The sequence below is a fragment of the Vanellus vanellus genome, assembly GCF_965231255.1.
Source record: "Vanellus vanellus genome assembly, chromosome: 3".
NCBI classification, from domain to species: domain Eukaryota; kingdom Metazoa; phylum Chordata; class Aves; order Charadriiformes; family Charadriidae; genus Vanellus; species Vanellus vanellus.
Genome location: NC_138907.1, coordinates 106,060,372 through 106,082,314, shown reverse-complemented (window position 1 = coordinate 106,082,314; position 21,943 = coordinate 106,060,372). Strand labels below are relative to the sequence as shown.

The window sequence follows — 21,943 nt, the reverse complement described above, 5'->3', positions numbered from 1 at the left end:
TCTTAATTTGGAGCAAACTAGTAATTGTTGTGTATGTCATGATGTATGTTGCCTGTTTACCCAGGAGAAGCTGCCCAAGTGGGCAGGAATGGAAGTAGGAAGCTAAAGCTCTGCTGGAAATAGTGAGGTGCGAGGGGTCACCACGAAACATTTCTTATATGTACATTGGCAGCAAAAAGAAGGCTAATTAAAATATGGGTTTGCTGCTTAATGGGGCAGGGACCTAGTGACAAAGGGCACTGAAAAGACAGAGGTACTCTGCCACACCTTTGCCTCAACTTTTATTGGTGAGGTTTGTCCTCAGGAGGCTTCCAAAGCCCCTGAGAATGTAGAGGCAGGTCCTGCTGGAGTGAAGCATTACCTGCAGTTAGGGAGTACTGAGGCCAGTTGGACATAGAGGTGTCCGTGGGACCAGATGGGATGGATTTGAGGATGCTGAGGGTAAGACTTTTCTCTGTCATCTAAGATCACAGTGATCGGAAGACTGGAAAAAAGTAAACGTCACGTTCTCATCCTCAAGAAGAGTGAGAAGGAGGATCCAGGTTGGCCTCACCTCAGTCCCTGTGAAGGTGATGGAGCAAATGCTCCTGGGAGCTATTTCTGGCTTCAGAAGGGCAGGAGGGTGATTGGAAACAGTCAGCATAGGTGGACCAGAGCCCATTTGTGCCTGACCAGCTTGAGTGCCTTTGAGATGACTGGCTTGTGGACAGAGGAGAGCAGAGGATGTCATTTACCTCTGCTTTAGCTTTCAGCAGTGTCCTGAAGTACCCTTGTAGCTATATAGGTGAGAGATAATTTGTATAGGTGGACTAGAAGGTGGCTAGAAAACGGGTGAGGACACCATGCTCAGAAGGTTGTAGTCCATGGTACAAAGCCCAGCAGGTGGCCAATGTTAGTGGTGTCCCTCAGGAGCAGACATGGGGCCCGTAGTGTTTAATTAACATTCTGGATACCAGCTGTGGTGCACATTTGTAGGCAACACCAACTTGGAGGGGTGCAGCAGGCCGTGTGTGGGAGGCGGGGGGATGCTGGTCAGGGTGGCTTCGATGGGCTGAGGCTGACAGAAAAATTGGAGCAGCTCAACAGAGGCCAACCCAGGTCCTGGCTGTGGGCTGGAGTAACCCCACGCCATGGCCGGCAGACTTGCGCAGCAGCCCTGGGTGTCCCAGCTGGAGAGGACAAAGGCCAGAAGCCATTTCCAACCTGGACTACTCTGCCACAGAGTGGATGTTATGAATGTGCTTTTTTTAAACAGCAGGTGGCATGATAGCTTTTGTTTAAAACACGGTGCCTGTTTAAATGCCATGTCCTGTGCTGGGTCTCAGCCCTGACAGCTTTTGCTTTAATACCGGGACCTGAATTCTGACAATAAGTTGTTTTATGTTTGTATGCTACTGTTACTAGCAAAACGGTGAGGGTGACAGAGCACTGGCACAGGCTGCCCAGGGAGGTTGTGGAGTCCCCTTCAAGACCCGTCCGGATGCAGTCCTGAGTAATGTGCTCTGGCAATCCTGCTTTGGCAGGGGAGTTGGACTAGATGATCTCTAGAGGTCCCTTCCAACTCTGATGATTCTGTGATTCTGTGAAAAGCTGAATATAAATGCAAGACTGGCATGCAAGCCTCTTGTAAGTTGTGTGTACCTATTGCAATAATCTCTAGGCACTATTAAGTATCTATTTTATGTATTATAGAGCCTGAAAAAACCCAAACATTTTCTACAGATGTTTATTCATTTTAGAAGAATGAACTGTGACTAAAAGTACAGTTAGTATCCTTTACCAGAGCAGCTGATACCTTATAGCAAATCCTTTCTAAACACAAATTAGACACAACAAATTTTACCGTATATATATTTAAGCAAGGCCTCAGATAATTTTGAAGTCTTCCTTTGAAATGCCAGTACTTGAAAGAAAATCCTTGCATAACATGCACTTAACTTCATAATGCAAAATACAAGTGTGGAGAATTAAAGGCAGCTGTGGCGGAGGAGGCAGGAGGCCGTGGGGATCAGAAGCAGAGAGAAGCAAGTCTAAGATTTGAGTTTCATGGTCATTTAGGCTGTCTTAAAATAGCAAAAGAGGCAGTTTTGCCTTCCCTTGTAGTTGTGGGGAGTGGTTTGAGCCTGCCCTTGTGCTGTCTTCTCCCTCAGTCTCCCGCTTTTGAAAGCCCTGGAATGAGCTGGGTTAGGAAATGGATTTGGGTCAAAACAAGTCCTTAAAACCAGCAAGAAATCTAATCAGTAACAGTAAGAAGTTCAAGTTTTAAACCAGATTGGCTCCCCAGTCGTTCCTGTCATGTCACCTGCATGTGCATACAATGTGCGTTTCCATTGAATAGCAGAAGCAGGAGGTGGAGAAGGAGGTGTGATAAATAGCCTGTAATTTGTAAACATGAAATATGGTAGTGCTTCCTGAAGCTCTTACAACTGTGTCAATGGGTATGAATGTAGATGAGACAGGGTTTTCACTTACACATGGTAATGCCCAAAAAAGAACACTGAATGACTTAGATACTTTCTCAATGGTACAGTTGATATGACTTTACCTTAAAAAGGCGATTAATGTTTGCTTGTTTGTCCTTCAGGTTACTCCTAAGAAATTCACAAAACTTATTAAAAATAGAAAATTAATCTTGAAGACTGATTTTGAAAACTGGTTACCTATTTTGTTGCAGCAATCCACCAAAGTAGCCAACATCATCTTATACCTATTATTATTTATATTAATGCCTACTTTTATACATCTAAAATTAAAATACAAATTTCAAAAGTAAAGCTTGGCATTGCAACAGTCAGTGAAGATTGTAAAGATACAATAATTGTTGTGTTCTTTAAAATAAATAATTTTAGAGTAAAATTAAACTTAGTTTTGAAGACGCACAGTATTATTTTATTGCAGTTCCAGTATTGAAATTGCTTTGTGTTTTATTAATGTGAGAATTTTATCATCAGCATTCTCAACTATGATGAACATGTTACCTGATTAGAGCTTAGACAAAACTTTATTTCTTCAACAGGTGGTGAGAAGGTATATTTTGGGCTCTGTAGTTGACAGTGAGAAGAATTACGTGGATGCTCTCAAAAGAATCCTGGAGGTACATTAATATCTTCTGTGTTTTATAGTTTGGAAATCTGGAAAGTAATCAAAATCCTGTCTGTAGTATGACTCCCATAGATTTTGCTACAGATGCTTCATGCCAAGTATTTAGTGATTTTGTGTGTGTATACCCCAACTTAAATTGTTGGTGTTTTTTTTTTTTTTTTTCTGCTTGTAGAAGACCCTTCTTTTTGTTGTTGTTGTTTAAATCTTTTTTTTTTTCCCTACAGCAATATGAGAAGCCCCTTTCAGATATGGAACCAAAATTATTGAGCGAAAGAAAACTAAAAATGGTCTTTTATCGAATTAAGGAAATTCTTCAGTGCCATTCAATGTTTCAGATTGCATTGGCAAGTCGTGTATCTGAGTGGGACTCTGTTGAAATGATCGGTGATGTCTTTGTTGCTTCAGTAAGCAAATGCATCTGAACAGATAATCTGTTTTTATTTTAGTCTTATTATTGCATCTCCATATCCTTCTGTCTAAGTTGGCCTTTTTATTCCCATATTCTCCAATGCCTGTGGCAACTGTCAGAGTATATATGTACCATCCTGGTATGGAAACTGACACCAACACGTCTTTGGCTTAGTTGGCAGATGTAAAAAGATTTTGGGCAAAATTTTCAGGCTTTGATCAAGCTTTCAGACATTTAAGTAAACAGTTTCTTTTTGTGAAATGATAGAGATTAACAAACCCACCAAAATTAAGGTGAGATTGAGGTTCAGCATCTCTTAAAAAGTAGATAGTCAAACATAGTATGTTTGTTGGGAATAGAAAAAACCACGGTAGGTGATGTGCTGAATTCCTGGCTATTAATTGAGCCTGGGGCACAGGTATTTGTAAAACACTATCCCACCCTTAATGGAAGTCCATCCGATAAAGGACTGAACTAGCCACTAGAGAAAAGAAGTGGCCTTGGTTGATAGAAAAGACATTGTTCCCACCACTGTGTGGATGGAAAAGGCTGCCTACCTGCTTGTTTGAGTGCTTTATTTTGTTGCCACCCAGCTGCTGGAAATTACCACCTTTTCACGCTCTGAGGGCTGGGATCTGTGCCTCTGAGTGCTTTGACCCCATTTGAGTCAAAATGAAACAGTTACTAAAGATTTGCTGTTTAAAGCAAACCTGTCTTGTTTTGCCTGAAGCAAGTTAGGTAGTGTTAATGAGACCAGCTCTGCAGAAGAGAGGGATAAAATTACTAAGATGACAATGGGCAGCAGTTTTACCCCTCAACAGGGGGTTGTTTGCAGGCCACACAATCTGTCTGCTTTCTTGGTAAACCCTTACCAGCTGGAGGTGGGGCATAAAGGCCCTGGGACTTTGTCCAGATTTGGTGAACGGGCAATAAGCAGATCAGGGGATTCCAGCGGCCACTTCGAATCTCAGTGGATGCCCTTTGATTGCTCATAGTCGTTATGCTCTGCCCTAGTGTTGTAGCCAAGATGAAGCTATTTCTGTAAACTTATATTTTGTAATTTACAGCTGTTATATCTTCAGGTTTCCAACCTGTCTTCTACAGAAAGATTATTTTGGGCATTGCCAGTATTTCTTTAGATCCAGCACTAGACCAAGCAAAGCCCTTAGCTCTGAGCAAGGCGAGTCCTTAATGGTCAGAGGTCTTAAATAGTTATGCTTTCAGGGATCTTTTGTAATCGTAGTTACGGTTTACCCGTTTATCTTTTCAGTTTTCTAAATCCATGGTACTGGATGCATACAGCGAATATGTAAACAACTTCAGTACAGCAGTAGGGATTCTGAAGAAAACATGTGCCACCAAACCTGCCTTTTTAGAGTTCTTAAAGGTGAGTTTGTTCGATCTTAAAACAGCTGGACATATGATTTAAATAAGACAGTATAAAATGTAAGTTAGGAGGAGATTTTACTGCTGATACTATATATCGTGTGACTGCTTTTATGAACTTTGGTTTTATGGGTTTGGCACAAAACAAACCCAGAGAACTCACTTCAGCTACTCTATTTTCAGAATAATAACATGATGTTAGATCTAGGATGTATTTTGAAGTGCAGAGTAGTTTTGTTGTTGTTCAGATCAGTTTATTGGTACTTGTAAGACTGTACTTAGAAAAACACTGGGATTATTTTACATGAGGTGAGCTTCAAATAATTCACCATTTGAGGCCTCTTCTTATTTGGGATTTATTTTACTTCTAACTTCTTCATTGTATTGTGCGGAGTAGCGTAACTAGATTTCTGTTCCACAACAATTTCCTAGTGTTTTGAAAATCATGTTTTCAATTTGGGGTTGAAATTGAAAATTTTTGTTCAGCATGCATACTACCCTGATGAGTATGATGCTTCTGATGATGTGCATGGAGAGCCTGGTACATGCAGTAGCAGTGCTGCGAATCCCTAGCAACACGATACCTTACAGAGGGTACACAAAATCCATTGCAAGGTTTTTAGGCTGTGACACTGCTGAGGGCCTGGAAGCTCTGCTTGTCCCATTCCTTGAGAGTTGTGCCTCTCAGAGCTGTCACCCTGTCAGGTTTCATGCAGTGGTCCACCAAACACTGAAACTGGGTGCCCTACGCAAACTAACTAGTGAAGCTCTTAAGTTGCCTAGAGGAGGGTGGGAGGGGGGCTGATTCCTAATCTGTCTTTAGATCTTAAAATTAACTAACAACTTCTTGGAGTGTGGCCAGCACTACACAGGATTATATTCTGGAAGCCTTAGGCACCATGAAGATCAGATAGTGAGCATATAGTCACTTCATACCTCTCACACTGTTAAAAGTCTGTTGTTCTAATAGAGTCATAATTTACACCTCTCTCTCTGCTTGTCAATGCTGCTTAGAACTGTGGACTTGCAACCGAACTCTGATGACGCACGACATTTCTGTACCTTGCTTTTTTGTTTGCCCATCATCAATACTGGTGTTTGGGCAAATAAAAATGTTTGTAGAGATAAATATGGAAACAAATAATTGTGAAGCTGATAGTTGTAGCAATAAATAGCAATTTAAGCACAACACCAGTTTAATATTGTTTGTGTTTGCTTTGTTTTTAATATTCAATATTTCCTCTACTCTCCTTGTTTTGGCTTAGCTGATTTTGGCCAAAATATTTCCAAGTGCTGAAATGTCTTATACAAACAGGGCCTTTCTGCACATGCAAATAAAACTTCTGGTTTTATCTGCCAGTCCCAATAACCAAAATAATGTATACTTATGATTTTCTTTCAAAACATAAATCAAAGTTCTTTTCCTTCGTTCCTTTTAATAAAGAAAATGACAGTCTCTTTTGTTTGCCTAACACTGAGATTATGATGTTTTCCTTAGATTTCCTTTTAAAAACACATAGGTAGTTAGAGATTTATAGTCTCTTAGCCCCAAGAAACAGAGCGGCTATAGTAAATTACAGACTATAAATCAACAGATTACTTACATTTTTCAAATTTAAGACCATGAACAAGTACATTCCCTTTGTTGTGCCTGAAGTTAAGCAGACGTTTCAGTGCACTGCTATGTAAAAAAGCAAGCATGTGCTGTATCCATACGTACATAGGTGCTGCATTGCTTGTGTGGCTTTATCCCAGCTGTACGTATTTAAGGAGGAGATTTCAATTCAGGGACATGCCATCATTTTAATAGTGATTTGCTTTAAAGATTTCATATTTTTAAATTAAATCTTTATAGTAAATGGAATTTTTACAGTATCACTGTTACAATTAATGTAAATGATGTAGAATTGTTAGGAAATATTTAACTTTTATTCCATAATTGATGAAAATACGCTCATGGTAGTAAACAGTATCGCTTTCTTGCATTGCAGCAGTGCCAGGAGTCAAGCCCCGATCGAATTACACTGTATGGTTTAATGATGAAACCTATCCAGCGCTTTCCACAGTTCATTCTACTATTGCAGGTGAATAACGTTTACCAAAGGGATGCTGTTGTTGCAGTCTTATGTGGTTTGCTTGTGGGACTGCGTGGCAGCTGTGTTCTGTTGGGGGAGCACACTTCAGTGGAAGTGACCACTGGATCATGGGGAAATAACAAAGAAAAAACTTTAGTGCCTCATAACGTGCTGATCTCAGTCTGATTGCAGGGACAGGCAGTAAATACACTGCAGGAAAATCTTGGTAAACTAGATCTACTCTAGATTACTTGCTAGGTTAGATTTAGCTTTGCAGTAAAGCTGTAGTTTAAATGTGATACTCGTTCCTATCAGTTCATTCACTAATAACACTTCAAAACACCACTAGGAACTTTGTGACATTACTTTTCATTTAAGAAAAATACAAGAGGATGTAATTCATGCCTTGGATAGTTCAGAATGTATGTGGGGATATAGAACAAAAGAGCGCTCTCTGCCGTACTACTTGGTCCACAGGACCTGCTGGGGCGGGTTGCAGCTTCCTTCTGACCTGCAGCTTGTGTCTTGTTTTCCTTCCCATGGAAACTGAGGACTTGACAGGGAGTCCTCAGGTCTCCTTTTAACCGGGAGTCAAGCTGTAGGAAGAGCACAGTTCCCAGTGCAGACCTGCTCCAGACCAACATATGCCACTTATGTAACTCCTTCCAGACCACGGCAGGTCTATCCCAGCGAGCGCTGAGTTAGCTGTGTTTTGCAGGTGCCGCAGTGCCGCAGAGGAGGACAGGCTTTGGGATGCAGGTCCAGGAATTACTGTGGGAGAAGGAGCAGAGATAGTCATGGGGGGAGCATGGGAGTTTTTTTTAAGAACTATTAAGGTGTCCAGGAAAATAAGCAATGTGCTGTCTGAATATTCATTAGGTGTTCATTGGTCTTATTCTTTAGTAGTGCTTGGGTAAAGAGTGTAGGAATAACATTACATCCTGTAATCTTTTGAACTTGACTTTGAAATTAAATCTGATTTTTAAATTTTTTTGTTTTACCACTTCCCCTCAGGATATGTTGAAGAACACTAATAAAGGACATCCCGACAGATTACCTCTACAGATGGCTCTTACAGAACTCGAAACACTGGCAGAAAAGTTAAATGAAAGGAAAAGGGATGCAGATCAGCGCTGTGAAATAAAACAAATAGCAAAAGCAATGAATGAACGTTATCTGAACAAGGTTAGGAAATAAGAATGTGTGATGGAAGACTTAGTATTAGTTTCTAAGCCTTGAGCAATCTTTAGAACAGACTCCAAAGAGATGTCTGAGGTTTTTCTGTGAGGTCATTCTAGTGGTAGGTGTGAGATGTGAGCTACCTCCAGGGCTGAACAGGCTCTCTAGTTAAACCACTGTGTGCTGGAGCAGGCGATGTGCTGAAATAGCAGTATTAGTGTTCTATGGCAGTGTATGGATAAACCTGTTTCCTCATCCTGTAGTAAAGTCTCATGCATATCTTCTAATAAACTGAGGAACTGGTACCGAGGAATTACTTAATATAAAGGAAGGAACTACTTCCTTATACTGCAGTGTTTCCGACTTTGGAGCAGTTCAAGATATGCTATTGAATGTGTCCACCACCTTCCTTGTTTTAAGGAACATCCCAGTCTATTTCATTCATGTATTCAGATCATTGAATCGAAATGTCTTTAAAGAACTGTAGAAGACATTCAGTAGGAAAGAAGGAACAATCTTCAAATGACAAATCAGTAAAGAGGCTTAATTCACTTGGTAAATCCACCTGTGAACACCGGTACTAGGATGGCAAGTGATAACCTGTTTATTTTCTTTTATTTTTTGCATCGGTTGTTAGATGTGCCATGTATAATAGACAATGTTGATTGTTTTTTAAAATCTAGCTACTCAGCAGTGGAAACAGATGCCTCATACGGACTGATGATATGGTGGAGACAGTTTACAATGACAAAGGAGAAATTATCAAAACCAAAGAACGACGACTTTTCATGTTAAATGACGTGCTGATGTGTGCAACAGTAAATATTCGGTAAGGCTTGGTTCATATTTTTTAACTGATCATTCAAGCTTCAGCTGGAAAAAATGACACTTTTATTGTTGTTTTTACTATGGCTAATGATTTCTAGGAGTATTCGTAATAAATGGATAACTAGCTTTCTTACTGTCCACTAAATTGTTTGCTGATGTTTCGAAGTTCTAGAGTAAATTTTTAAGAAAATTATATCAGTTGGAGACTACAGACAGAAATACTCTGTAGTGTCTACTTATTGCTGTGTATTAGTGTTTAGCAGAGCGCAGGCATGCCAAGGTAAGATTTTTTCTTTGTCCTTAAATTCCTACTGTCACACACACTCAAATCTGTAACTTGGCACAGTTTGCAAATTTAAAAAAAAGAAAAAAACCAAAACACGAAGATAATACACATAGCCAGAACAAACCTGGAACTCGCTAACAAAGTTCCAGCTGGGGAAGCGTTTTTATCTCTGAGACCAAACACTGAAGGATTAAAGCTGAGGTGCTTTGAAGAAAGCATTTTTTCATAGTGCCTTCTGTGTTTTAGTTTGCTGTAATTATTACTGTTACTATAATTCTGTTTATGCCAAGGTCACACTCACGTTCAAATGTTGCTTGTATCATAAATTGCTTTATGTGATGGTACATTCTGACAGAGAAAATGTGGACCATTAAAATATTCCAAGAACAGCTTTTCTTAAATGCAATATGAGTTGATATCTTAGTTTATTACTGAAATATAAATACAGTATATATTTTTATAATTGTGTGATGCTTGGTCTCATGTTAGTGAGTGAGAAGTGCCATGTAATAACTGCACTTCTGAAAATGAACAAGCTTATGTGAATTATCCTGTGATTCTTTTCCTTTACAAATTCTTTAGTTCCTTAGTAACACCTGGATATTTTGTCATGGTTGTTTGCAAGAAAATTGATTTTAACCATTTATATTTTATCTTCTTCCATACTGTTGTTGTCTTGGATTTTCTGTCTTTGTCCCTGAAGTGGCAATGGGCAGTTTGTTTTTGTTGTCCCTGTGGAAAGTTCATGATTATGCTAATTCTCTGGGTTCCTTATTAAATCAGCAGTTCTGGTTGTCACAGCACTGTTATTCCCGTGGGCATTAACTGGGTCTGAGCAATGTCCTTTGGGATGGTAATTGGGCGTGCATGTGTCATGGGGGTTTGCTAACTCTGAAAAAGTTTAATTATGGTTTTCTCTAGCAGTTAAGGTTTGCTTTCCAGCCCACTTATTTATGTAACAGTTGGTATTAAGAATAGTTGAATGCACTTTTAGTTTTATTCACTAGCAAAAAAAAAAAAAAGGTTGTGACTTCCTTGGGGTATTCAGTTGCAGGTGGGTCCACCTGCAAGCTGTGTGTGGATTTAGGATTCCACCATGATTTCATGGACCACTCCTAGATTTTTACTGCAGAAGGAACTACCTTTGTCATGCAAAATATAGTTGGGGACTGATGGAAATCATCTGCCATATTTCACATATGACACTTGTATCTAGTCCAGAAGTTTTTGTTCAAAATAAGCATATGCTATAGAACATACCACTTGCCTGTTCGGCTCACACAGGATGAGCTTTATTTCTCTTCGTTTTAGCTGTATAGAAGTTAGAAGCCTAGTTTAGATAAGGTGCCTGTTACAGCAGTGGTTTTCAAGGTACATGCCTGCAGATTTACCCTGGGGCTGTAGAATACTTCAGAAGCTTTACATATTACATGTAGCTGCCCAGTATGTATCAGCTCAGTTTTCTTAACCATCTTTTGTCCAGCCTTTACAGAAATAGACATCTCAGAGGCCTGGGGACCATTGGTTCCGAAGCAATTTTCTATAGCTGCCAAAAGACATGTATTTCTACAGAGTACATGTTCCTCGGAATGTCCTTCTTCACATGTAGTCTGGATGACTGGCTTGAACTGGAGACCTAACTTTTAAGTAGCAGGAGTTGGATGGGGTGGATGCTATCCCTTGTGACTGAACAGCTGTGTCCTGCCTAGTCTTGTTTTCTTTCTTCTGAACTAGATCAAGAGTTTATAAATATTTACTTAAGCTGTGGCACTTGTGTGTTTTGTTCATACTTGCCTTTTCATTGAAATGAAAATATGACTGTGTTGCACAGCTGACTATCCGAACATCAGCATTTAGGTACTGTTCTCAATAAATGCATTTTGCTGATTTTTCCCAAACATTTTAATTTCTCTATTTCAGTCACACTTTCTGTGAAGTAAACCTTTTTTGTTCACTTCAACATCTCTTTTTTCCTTTATAATAAATGTTTCTTATATGTACTTGAATGTGAATAAGGGAATGAAGGAAACAAAAGGAAAAGGAGCATTAATGCCATTTCTATTCCGAGTGAGCTCCCTCAGTGTCCTCTTTCTTCTGAAGTGCCTGTTGTGATACACGCTTCCTTTAGTAGCAGCTCACATGGGATTGCTCTCAGAAGCCACAGCAGTTGCAAAGGTCTGCTGTAAAGAACATTTTGGGCTGTGGGGCTTGGCAGAAATATTAGCTTGTCATCCCTTGGGAGGTTACGTTGCCCCTCCTGCTGCTGGTAGTCATTCAAAGGTCGCGTCATCCATACTTCCCTAAAGGTAGCTGTTACTACTTTTGAGCACGGTTTCAAAAGATTTAGGAAAATATGGAACCAAAGTATTGTCCCAAGCACTTGTATTAGGATGTCAAAATGCATGTTGATCTTAAAAGATGGTCGTTTATGTTTTGTTATAGAAATGTAGGGACTGTTGTTGGCAGTCCTATGCTGTTTGTAAACAAGATTATCTGCACCTGCATAGCTGCTCTTTGCACTCCAGGAAAGGTCAGTCACAAAAGTCAGCCTGATGCATGTATTTGTTTCAAGTTGTGCACGGTACCGGGACCAATAAACAGCAGATTTTAGAAGCTAAAATAATAAATAGGATGCCATGAAGCATAGTTGCTCATCACAGCAAGAATTTGTGCATCTTCCAGCTCTTCGTATGAAAGCAGTGGCACCGTGACAACTGGCCAGAGGTATTTATTGAAGTGGAGCGTACCACTGGGACAAGTGGAAGTTATAGAATATGGCAGCAGTGAGGGCCAAGGAGAGAACTGCAGGTTTCCACCTCAGCACTCTGCTGAAAATGTCGTCATTAACTCTAAGCCAAGTAAGTGACAGAATTTATTGAATTTTACAGACTTTTTTGTTAAAACCCGTATTTGAATTTCAATGGGCTACTGAAAACAAAGAAAAGCATTTTGTGCATGAACAGTAATATAACCTCTTTCTTTGGAAACTGAGAGTCCATAAAGTGATAGCCAGTCTCCTGCCTTTCAGCGTGAATGACTTCTATTTGTCCTAGTTTAGAGTTTTATGCATGAACGCATAAAGAGTTTTAAAGCATCAGTGTTTGTGGGCATGCAAAAAGGTCGTTTTGGTGTGGTGTGCCAGCTGTCCCATGGTGGCTGCTCGTGCATGTGTTCTTTATCCCATAGTTAAAGCAAAGAAGTTTCCCTCAATAAAAATGACCAGCCGCCCCATTGCTGTGGAATAAGAGTCTGGTCACAAGTGGTTACTGAAGGGTAGAGTTACTTTTCTCAAGCTCTTAGTATCCTACCCTTCAAACATAGCAACAGAAAAAAACAAAAAAAGTTTTTGAAACAATATGCCAATAGCTAATTTCCTTCTAGCCTTTCTCAAAAATGACCTCAAGATCTGTTCGCAAGTTCTTTCTGTGCTTCTTAATCCCTCCTACAAGCCTACCAAGAGATGTATGAATTTCAAGAGTTTACTTGGTAGCTAGCTTTTCATGTGTATAATGAGTTATTTTTATATCCTGTATTTTGCCTAAATATTGTATTTTCAAATGCATTTAATATGTCTAGATTGTGATCCCTATTTGTGGGCTATAATTTACATCGGTTTCAGTGCTAGCTCTGGGCATTATTTCACACTATATTTATTTAGTATTGCAACCTTGGCCTCATGAATTTTCCCACAGTTGTGCCGTAAGGAGGCATAAATGTTACACTTAAGAATGATCTGAGGTGCAGCTGCAGCATTTAATACCCCCCATATTCTCCAGGATGGTTACTGTCAGGTCTTCTTTCTCCTCCCTTTGTAAATAGCCACAGAAAATTTTTATAGGTACTTATGTCTCAATTTCAAGGATGACTTCATTCTTGTAACTCCTTTTAAGCATTAATGGGCTACTTAGACAATGAGATTAAAGCTCTTATATTATTTACCAGGTGCTGTATGCATGACACTGAGGGGACTGTATATAAGGGAGCATATTACTTAGAACTGGGGGTCCCTCTTGTAGGTAAGTGTGGGAGAAACAGCTTGTTGAATATAGAATCATAGAATAGTTCAGACTGGAAGGGACCTTTAAAGGTCCACCTCCCTGCAATGAGCAGGGACATCTTCAACTACATCAGGTTGCTCAGAGCCCTGTCCAACCTGACCTTGAATGTTTCCAGGAATGGGGCATCTACCACCTCTCTGGGCAACCTGTTCCACTGTCTCACCACCCTCATCATAAAAAAAAAAAAAAATAAATTCTTTCTTATATCTAGTCTAAATCTACCCTGTTTCAGTTTAAAGCCATTAGCTCCTGTCTTATCACAACAGACCCTGCTAAAAAGTTTGTCCCCATCATTCCTGTAGGACCCCTTTAAGTACTAAAAGACCACAATAAGGTCTCCCTGGAGCCTTCTCTTTTCCAGGCTGAACAACCACAACTCTGTCTTCATAGGAGAGGTGCTCCAGCCTTCTGATCGTCTTTGTGGCCTCCTCTGGACTTGCTGCAACAGGTCAATGTCCTTCTTATGCTGGGGACCCCAGGGCTGGATGCAGTACTCCAGGTGGGGTCTCATGAGAGTGGAGTAGAGGGTCAGAATCACCTCCCTTGATCTGCTGGCCACACTTCTGTTGATGCAGCCCAGGATATGGTTGGCTTTCTAGGCTGCAAGTGCACATTGCTGGCTCATGTCTAGCTTTTCATCCGCCAGTACCCCCAAGTCCTTCTCCTCAGGGCTGCTCTCTGAATATTCCTACTGCAACTGCAGATTCACAGCCAATTAGACCACATCCTTGCTTGTCAGCAAGATCAGATGGGGAAGTGAAGCGTGAGGGGAGAAAGAAAAACTCTCACCCAAGCAGTCCTGTAGAACCTACTTGAGCCTCTTGGCTTGGAGGGTTCTCAACTTCATGAAGTTTGACAATATCACAAAAAAATTAAATTACTTTGTACATCATTTGTAGTCTCAACCTTCAGGTTTAGTGGTACTCAATAAGTAAAGGATAAGCTGAATTAATTATTCTCTTGGTAAGCTCTGGTCATTATATTTATTCAGTCTTCTCCTAATTAAAGGGATCAAAAGATAAGAATTAAAAAGGATATGAAGGATACTGGTTATGCAAATGAATAAATCTTCCCTCAGCTTTAATCAAATGTTTCTGCCAAATGATCCAAATAACCTGAATAAAACCAATCATGAAAGAGGAAGAGCGTAGCCTTGCTATTTGTATGTACTGCTGTGTTGCGCTAGCTGTTGCTCTGAATGCAGACTTGTCCAAATTGGCCTTTATAGACAAGTTTGAATACACACCTAGTTGTGTTAGTTATTCTGTGGAATTGTGTTAGTTATTCTGTAGAATTGCCCCCTTAGTTCCAGCCTTCTCGGCTGATAAAGATTACAGAAGCTCAGAAAGTACAGCCTTCCCACAGAGGAAAAGGACTGGTAAGACTTTGTGTAATGGTTCACTGTGGCTTGTTTATTTACACCCACCAAGATGCTGCATTTTATAGTTGATGACACAGTCTTTATCATGGTAGTATTGCATGTTGGTGAGACTATTGCATATTTACCACAAATTGCAAAGCACTACCAGCAAAATACTGTCATTTTCTGCCTGAAACTGCATGACTTCACAATCGTCATGAAGTTATGTTTCCCTCTGTTTTCAGAGTACACCAAGGAACTGCTGTGGTGAAATCCCAGTGGCCTCATAGAATGAGGTTTTAATAACATCTAATGATCAAGAATAATCTGGGATGCTGCAGGCAAAATCCTGCTTCCATGACGTAGAACCACGTCTCAGACTTTATTTTCAGCTTTCATTTCCAGTTTGTGTGAACTGGGGAGACACAAAATAATGATGATCTTGTGTAGAAACATTAAGTGGTAGGAGGGTCACCTCTTCCATTTCTGGAGGACTGAGAAAAGTTGGATTGTATCTGCATCACATCATGTTCAGTACTTGACCCCTATAAGGTTGATACTTTCACATTATGGGTGTGATTAGCAAGGATTCTTGACGGCTTCTGGTTGTGTCCTTGTGAGGATTACTGGTTATTAGTTATATTTCTCTTATCATGGCACTTTTTTCTCCACCAAAATCCTTTTTATGAGGTGGCAACTGTCATAAACATATCTCACTATTTATTATTGGCTAAATGCAGTTGGTGCTTTCAGCTTCCTACCATGCTGCAAGAAAGGATAGTATAATTTCAAGATACAAACTTTACTTTGGGTGCTACAGTGAAATTAGTAGCTGAATTTTAATCCATCTCGTACAGGTTGTAATGTGCAACTGCTGAAAGGTTTAAAGGTTTTGTGAGGATGTGTAAATCAAGGGCATGCTTTAGTACTGTTCTGAGGTGGAAAGCAAGGGCTGCGTGAACTTGATTTTTCACTTGACAAAATCATAAATTTGTAATTTTCTACCCAGCTCTGCTTTGCATACCAGTCTTTTGTCTCTGAATTCTAGAGGACAACACATTTAGGGGTTGTTAAGTTCATGCCCTTTCTCTTTTGGCAGGAGAAACTGTGTGGCCTGAGGGTGTGGGGAGGGAGAGTAGGAAAATTTTCTTAGATCTTTTTGTCTTATTCCTATTGTTTTCCCCTAGTATCAGAAGTAGCCTATGAGTTCTTTTCTTTAGGAACATGGAGAAGAATTAAAGTATCAGCTGTTTGGCAGAGTCCCTTATCTGTATGGTTCTAATAATGTTTCCTAGTGGAGTGCAATTATAACTTCTGTTTGCTTCCTGTAATGATATTTAAAGCAGAAAACATTTCACATTCTCAGTCTTCAGAAAAAAAAAATAGAATCTTTATTAGATCACATTTCTCTGAGAAAATCAGGCAAAGCCCTATTTCTTGTACCATAGTTTTCCTTAAAAGTTTGTGAGTATGAGTGTGTCTGTGAGTCCCTGGCATCCCAACTGGACGGTTCCTGTTGAAGTAGTTACCTTAAGTTGGTGAACCAAAGAGGCCTGACATGTTTTCTTCTGTAGAAAGATTTGCAGAAAGATGCAAGATAAAGTTCTTCCGTAGTAGAGCATAGAATCGTCTAGGTTGGAAGGGACCTTTTAAGATCATCAAGTCCAACCGTTAACCTAGCACTGCCAAAACCACCACTAAACCATGTCGCTCAGCACCACATCTACTGTCTTTTCAATACCTCCAGGGATGGTGAATTCCATCACTTCCCTGGGCAGCCTCTTCTAATGTTTGATGACCCTTTCGGTGAAGAAATTTTTCATAATATCCAGTCTAAACCTCCCCTGGCACAACTTGAGGCCATTTCCTCTCGTCCTATTGCTTGTTACTAGTGAGAAGACGTCAACCCCCACCTCTCCAACCTTCTTTCAGGTAGTTGTAGAGAGCGATAACGTCTCCCCTGGGCTTCCTTTTCTCCAGGCTAAACCACCCCAGTTCCCTCAGCTGTTCCTCATAAGACTTGTTCTCCAGACCCCTCACCAGCTTTGTTGCCATTCTCTGGATATGCTCCAGCACCTCAATGTCTGTCTTGTAGTGATGGGCCCAAAACTGAACACAGTATTTGAGGCAGAGCCTCACCAGTGCTGAGTACGGGGGGATGATCACCTCCGTAGTCTTGCTCACCACACTATTCCTGATACAGGCCAGGATGCTGTTGGCCGCCTTCTAGCCACATTCTGTTTCTGGTAGGCTTTTGCTGTTTTTCTCTCCTTCCCAATTGGTCCATGTGCAGAAGCACAGACACATTCATAGTACTGAAAAGTTGAATTAATACACTAATACAGTATTTTTGGCATGAACAGGGAGTTGTATATTCTTGGTTTTGATTTACTTGTGCTGGAAGAATTTTGTTGTGTAATGGAGTTCAGTAAGAGGTATTTGAAGTGTGTTTTAGGTGGCTATGGGAGCATTTGACTTATTTTTATGCTAAGATATGAAAACTACTATAATGGTAGATGAGGTTGCTAAATGGAAGAAACAAAAACTGATTCAAGACCTGAAAGAACTCAGTAAAAGTATTATGTAATGTGGGGATGACCCTAGGTTATAAATGGTTGAAAAGCTCAAAAGAAGACACTTTCCTTAATTACATGTGTTACTTATGTAATGTTAACTAGGGAATTCTGTTCTTCCGCACAGTTGTGTTGATACATGCATTGACTTCACCTTCTCTGTTTGTGTACTACTGAAAGTAATGGATTCTGCGATGGGATATTGGTTTGGTTTCGTTTTCCTTCCTTTTTCTCTTTTTTTTTTTTTTTTCTTCCCCAAAGATAGCTATAGGTAGTCCATTTATTATGGACCTGGGGAAATAAACAACAAGTTTAAGGGCTACTGAATTTTAGTATTTGCTGTGTCACAGGTTTGCTTGTGTGTTCATGGGTGAGTCTTGTTACTTCTGTACCTCAGTTTCCCCACATATAAAACGTGCTGTGCTCTGGGTGGGAACCCTAAACCTCAAAGGACCTCAGACATCTAATGTGTCTGAAGGGAGTCTAATGGAGGCCACAGGTCACTTAAACATGCCCACAGGTAAATTGGTGTCTTTGATAATCATGTTATCTCATAGACAAATTGAAAGAGTAATCAGTGACTATTCAAGTAGTAGATTATTGCTAACATTTTATGCGTTTTCTCTTTGTTATTGTAGATGCTGTAAACATCTAAAGCACTTAACGCATTTGTTCTAATGTTATCTTTTTTTGTTAGTATATATTGCTTCATCCTGAATGATCTTTAGTATTTGAAGGGATTTGTCTGCTGATTATTTTCTTGGGTTTTGGTTTACTGGAGATTATATTTTTTTCATTGGCTTTTGAGGAAGTTTACTGCATAGTTATATCCTAGTGAATGATACTTATTCAATCAAAATGGGTGAGAAGTAGGATTGAATTTATGGAAAGAAGGCATCAAGGAAGTTGAATGATAGCTGTATCCTTCTGATGATAAAGGATGGGTGAGATGGGACAGACTTTAGCAGGGCATGTTGCGACAGGACAAGGGGTAATGGCTTTAAACTAAAAGAGGGTAGATTTAGACTAGATACAAGGAAGATTTTTTTATTTTTTTTTTTGTAATGAGGGTGGTGAGACAATGGAACACGTTGCCCAGAGAGGTGGTAGGTGCCCCATTCCTGGAAACATTCAAGGTCGGGTTGGATGGGGCTCTGAGCAACTTAATCTACTTGAAGATGTCCCTACTTATTGCGGAGTGTTGGACTAGATGACCTTTAAAGATTCTTTCCAGCCCAAACTATTCTATGATTCTATGGGTGAAAGAGCAATGAATACATCTTGGGTTTTAGTATGTTGTATTAACATGACATAGTTTAAATATGCCTTCCCAAAAATATAAAAAGTATAGTCAAAGGCAAATTTGTAACTTATTATCAAAATGTACTATATTCCCCTATAGAAGAACCAGAAGTCGACCTTCACTTGGAAGTCATCCATGTATACATAAAATCACTGAAAATGCATGTATTTCGTTGCCTTTAAAGGGGAATATAGGAGCAAAAGTCAAATATACTGGCCAGAGTTTCAGTTTCTGACTCCTGGCATGTATTATGAGCTTGCAGCACTTTATGCAAACTGTTGATGGGTCATGAAATGTGGTTTCTGTGCCAAGATGAACACCTCTTTGGTGCCGCAGCAATGGTGACCAACCTGAGTTAGCTGTTCTCTGATTCCCAAGAATAAAAAGGGTGAGCTGTAAACATTTTTCATGGTCATTTTATTTAAGACGACCAGACTACAGAGACTGAAGAAGCAAAGGGAGAGAGCTAAGCATCCTGCCATTTCTGGGTGGGAAACCAGTGCCTGTCAGCAGTGTTCTGCTGCTGATCATGTTGATTAGGAGACATGCACAGCATAGCCTATTACTTGAGCAAAGAATCATTTAATTTGAGCCATATGGCTAAAGGCTGAAAGAGAAAATGAGCAAGACCCATCTGCACTATATATCATGCAGTGATGAGCATAGGAGATAAAGTAAAATAAAAAAATAGGTTAGCACGTTTATGTCTATGGCTGCGTTTTAGTGTTATTTTTTGTTTCACAAGTTTACAGTTCATAACTGAGACTAAACCTCAGTACTGCTAAACCACGGCTTCTCTCATTTCTTGGTCAAACTTCCAGGGATACATTTGTATTCCATTTCCAGTCGCCTGTGGTTTTGATCTCTGTGGGTTTTGTTTATTGTCAAATGTGGTAGTGACACGATGCTGAAGTGCAGGCATGATTCCTCTCTTCTGAGTTTCCTTCTGCTTGATGCAGTCACTTCGTGTAGGACTCCAAGTGTTGCCAGGGAAACAGGTAGGGATGTTTGAGGAGCTACAGTGTGCACTTGTGTTTCTGTCAACCTCTCATTTAGTCGAAGGACAGCTCTTATCAAAAACTGAGATAGTGCTGCTGTGATAGCCATTGCCATTAAAGTTATTTTTTTGCTGGTTTGTCTAATAAGTACAGAATTGGGGAAGGAAAAAAAAAAAAGTCAGCTTAATCATCACTTTAATGCTGGACAATCATAATACAATGTCCAGAGTAAGCAAGACTCAATGTTTAAGTGGCATATCAACTCTAGCACTGGTGATAAGGTTTTAAAAAGGATGATGAGGCATGAATTGCTAGTTGACGTAACTTTCATCTCTGTGAAATATATATAGAGTAATAATGTAAATCTTTATTTTAAAACTATTGAAAATAATACTGTACACTAAAGGAGATGTTATATGTTCATAAAGGTAAACTATCATTAATTTCTGCGAACAAAAGACCAGAGATTTCAAATAAATCTAACTTCAAACAGCCTGTTTAGCAATCCAGGTGACATTAAATAGTACACTTTTTAAGTGGATGTATGTTTCTAGCTGGCAGATTAGGCATAGAATAAAAGAGGTGTTACATGTTTGTCTCACCCACTTAGGATGAGATTCTTCTCTTTGCCTTTTGTATTCTTTATAGTGGTGATGACGCTTGAAGTTCACCTATAAACCTTTTTCTGTGTTACCAGGCATCTCGTCCATGTCTTGACACAGAGTAGTAAAATGAGTAGAAACCTAGCTATAAGCAAGTGAGTATAAAAGAGAGAGGTAAGCTCATCACAATATGATTTCCATGTAAGTTGTTGTAGATAGCCTGGTGGGAGCTCCAGTGTAAACCTCTGGCAGCTTGGCCAGTTTACAGTCACCTGCAGACCTGTCTTGAGATCCCTGCAGTACTTTCATCATTTAAACACCTTCACATGTGTACTTCCACTGCCTGTTTATGCCAGTGTTTATCTTCTCGCATCCAGGTCCTTTCTTGCCCTTCATGCCCATGCAGGCACACCCCAGAGGTCATGTGCAGCCCCTCTCCCTCCTTAGGAGGGCAGAGGCTTCCAGATCCATGCTACTCTCAGCCTTCCCCTTTGGGACCTGTGAGAGAAAAGGGCCATGGCACCTATTTTCTTTCACTTTAAAATCTCTCTGCTTCCAGGATTTTCCTTCCTTGTGAGAACCTGGAGTTCCTCTGATCTGTACCTGTAGTCAGTACGTAGTCCAGGAAAACACCTGACTGTTGTCCCAGCTAGCGTGATGCTGAGGAGCCAGGCTGTGGGGTCCACACTTGTCAGCATATAGGGCCTCCAGTGTTTTTCCCTCCTGTTCCCTGCTGCTTTCACTTCCTTCCTCATCTCTGGCACAGCACAGCTGCTTCTGTCAGCAGGAAAAATATTTATGGCTTTTTATCTCTAAAATTCCCTGCGTGGTCAGGATTAGCTGGAGTTTAATATAATCCTGAAGCCATGCTCTCAATGTATGAGCTACTTCTCACCCTCTCAAGAGGCTTTGCATTTCCTTGGTGTTCTTGCATAATTTTACTAGCAAATGGTATAGCACTATGAGTTTAATACCTTACTCGATATTTGCTGTTGCAAGCTGTTGATTTTATCTTCGCATTGCTCAAGCTGTGTGAATAAGCAGTTCTGTGGTGCAACTATAGTTTTTGTGCAACTTGTTCTTTGGTGTTCAGATCTGATACAATGAGCATATAAAGCATATAACGAGACAGGTCTCAGCATTCATGTAATTACCAGTTGATAGCAACATATTAATAGCTGACAGGGGGTGAAGCATGTTAAAAATATTTTGCCAGAGTTGAGACTTGGGAGGTTTGATTTACAGCTCTGCTCTATGTGTACTGGGTGGCATGTGGTACTTGGTTCTTTGTGATTAGGACTTGAAGAACCCCCCTGTCTTGCAGTGAGAATAAATGCATTAAAGAGTTTTAGAGGCTCAGATTATCAGATTCAATAATTAAGCTCATAAAGATTACCTTTAGGTGCTTACATGATTAAAGTATGATTAGACTGAACGTCACTTCATGTTTATGATAATGCTCTTCATGTTGGTTGTTGATGATGATATGTCCTGACTGTATTGGTAATTAGGCTTGTTTACCCCATGTCTGAAATTAATATTTTGTGTTCCAGTAATCTCAGGGGTTTATTGCTTATCACTTAATACTATGTATGTGTTTGTGCTGCTTCTTTCTGCACTAGCTTACTACATCTAATTTAGGGTTCTGCTGTAAAGCTGTGTGTGAGTAGCTGCTGAGCTTTTCATTGATGGTGATCAACTAAGCTCTGGTTTTCTGAGATCATCCCTGACTTCCCATTTGCTTCAATTTCCAAACCTGGACACTGATACCACCTTCTAAATAT

General features: G+C 40.0%; 1 protein-coding gene across 1 annotated transcript in view; it reads left to right on the top strand.

Annotated features, from left to right (window-relative positions):
- ARHGEF10 (Rho guanine nucleotide exchange factor 10) overlaps window positions 1–21,943 on the top strand; it is a 124,060-nt gene that overhangs the window by 57,421 nt on the left and 44,696 nt on the right. Inside the window, exons 12-18 of the mRNA XM_082481166.1 lie at window positions 3,017–3,094; window positions 3,327–3,506; window positions 4,782–4,898; window positions 6,889–6,981; window positions 7,987–8,157; window positions 8,835–8,980; window positions 11,948–12,123. Coding sequence (XP_082337292.1) covers window positions 3,017–3,094; window positions 3,327–3,506; window positions 4,782–4,898; window positions 6,889–6,981; window positions 7,987–8,157; window positions 8,835–8,980; window positions 11,948–12,123 — 961 coding nt within the window. The remainder of the gene's footprint in view (window positions 1–3,016; window positions 3,095–3,326; window positions 3,507–4,781; window positions 4,899–6,888; window positions 6,982–7,986; window positions 8,158–8,834; window positions 8,981–11,947; window positions 12,124–21,943) is intronic.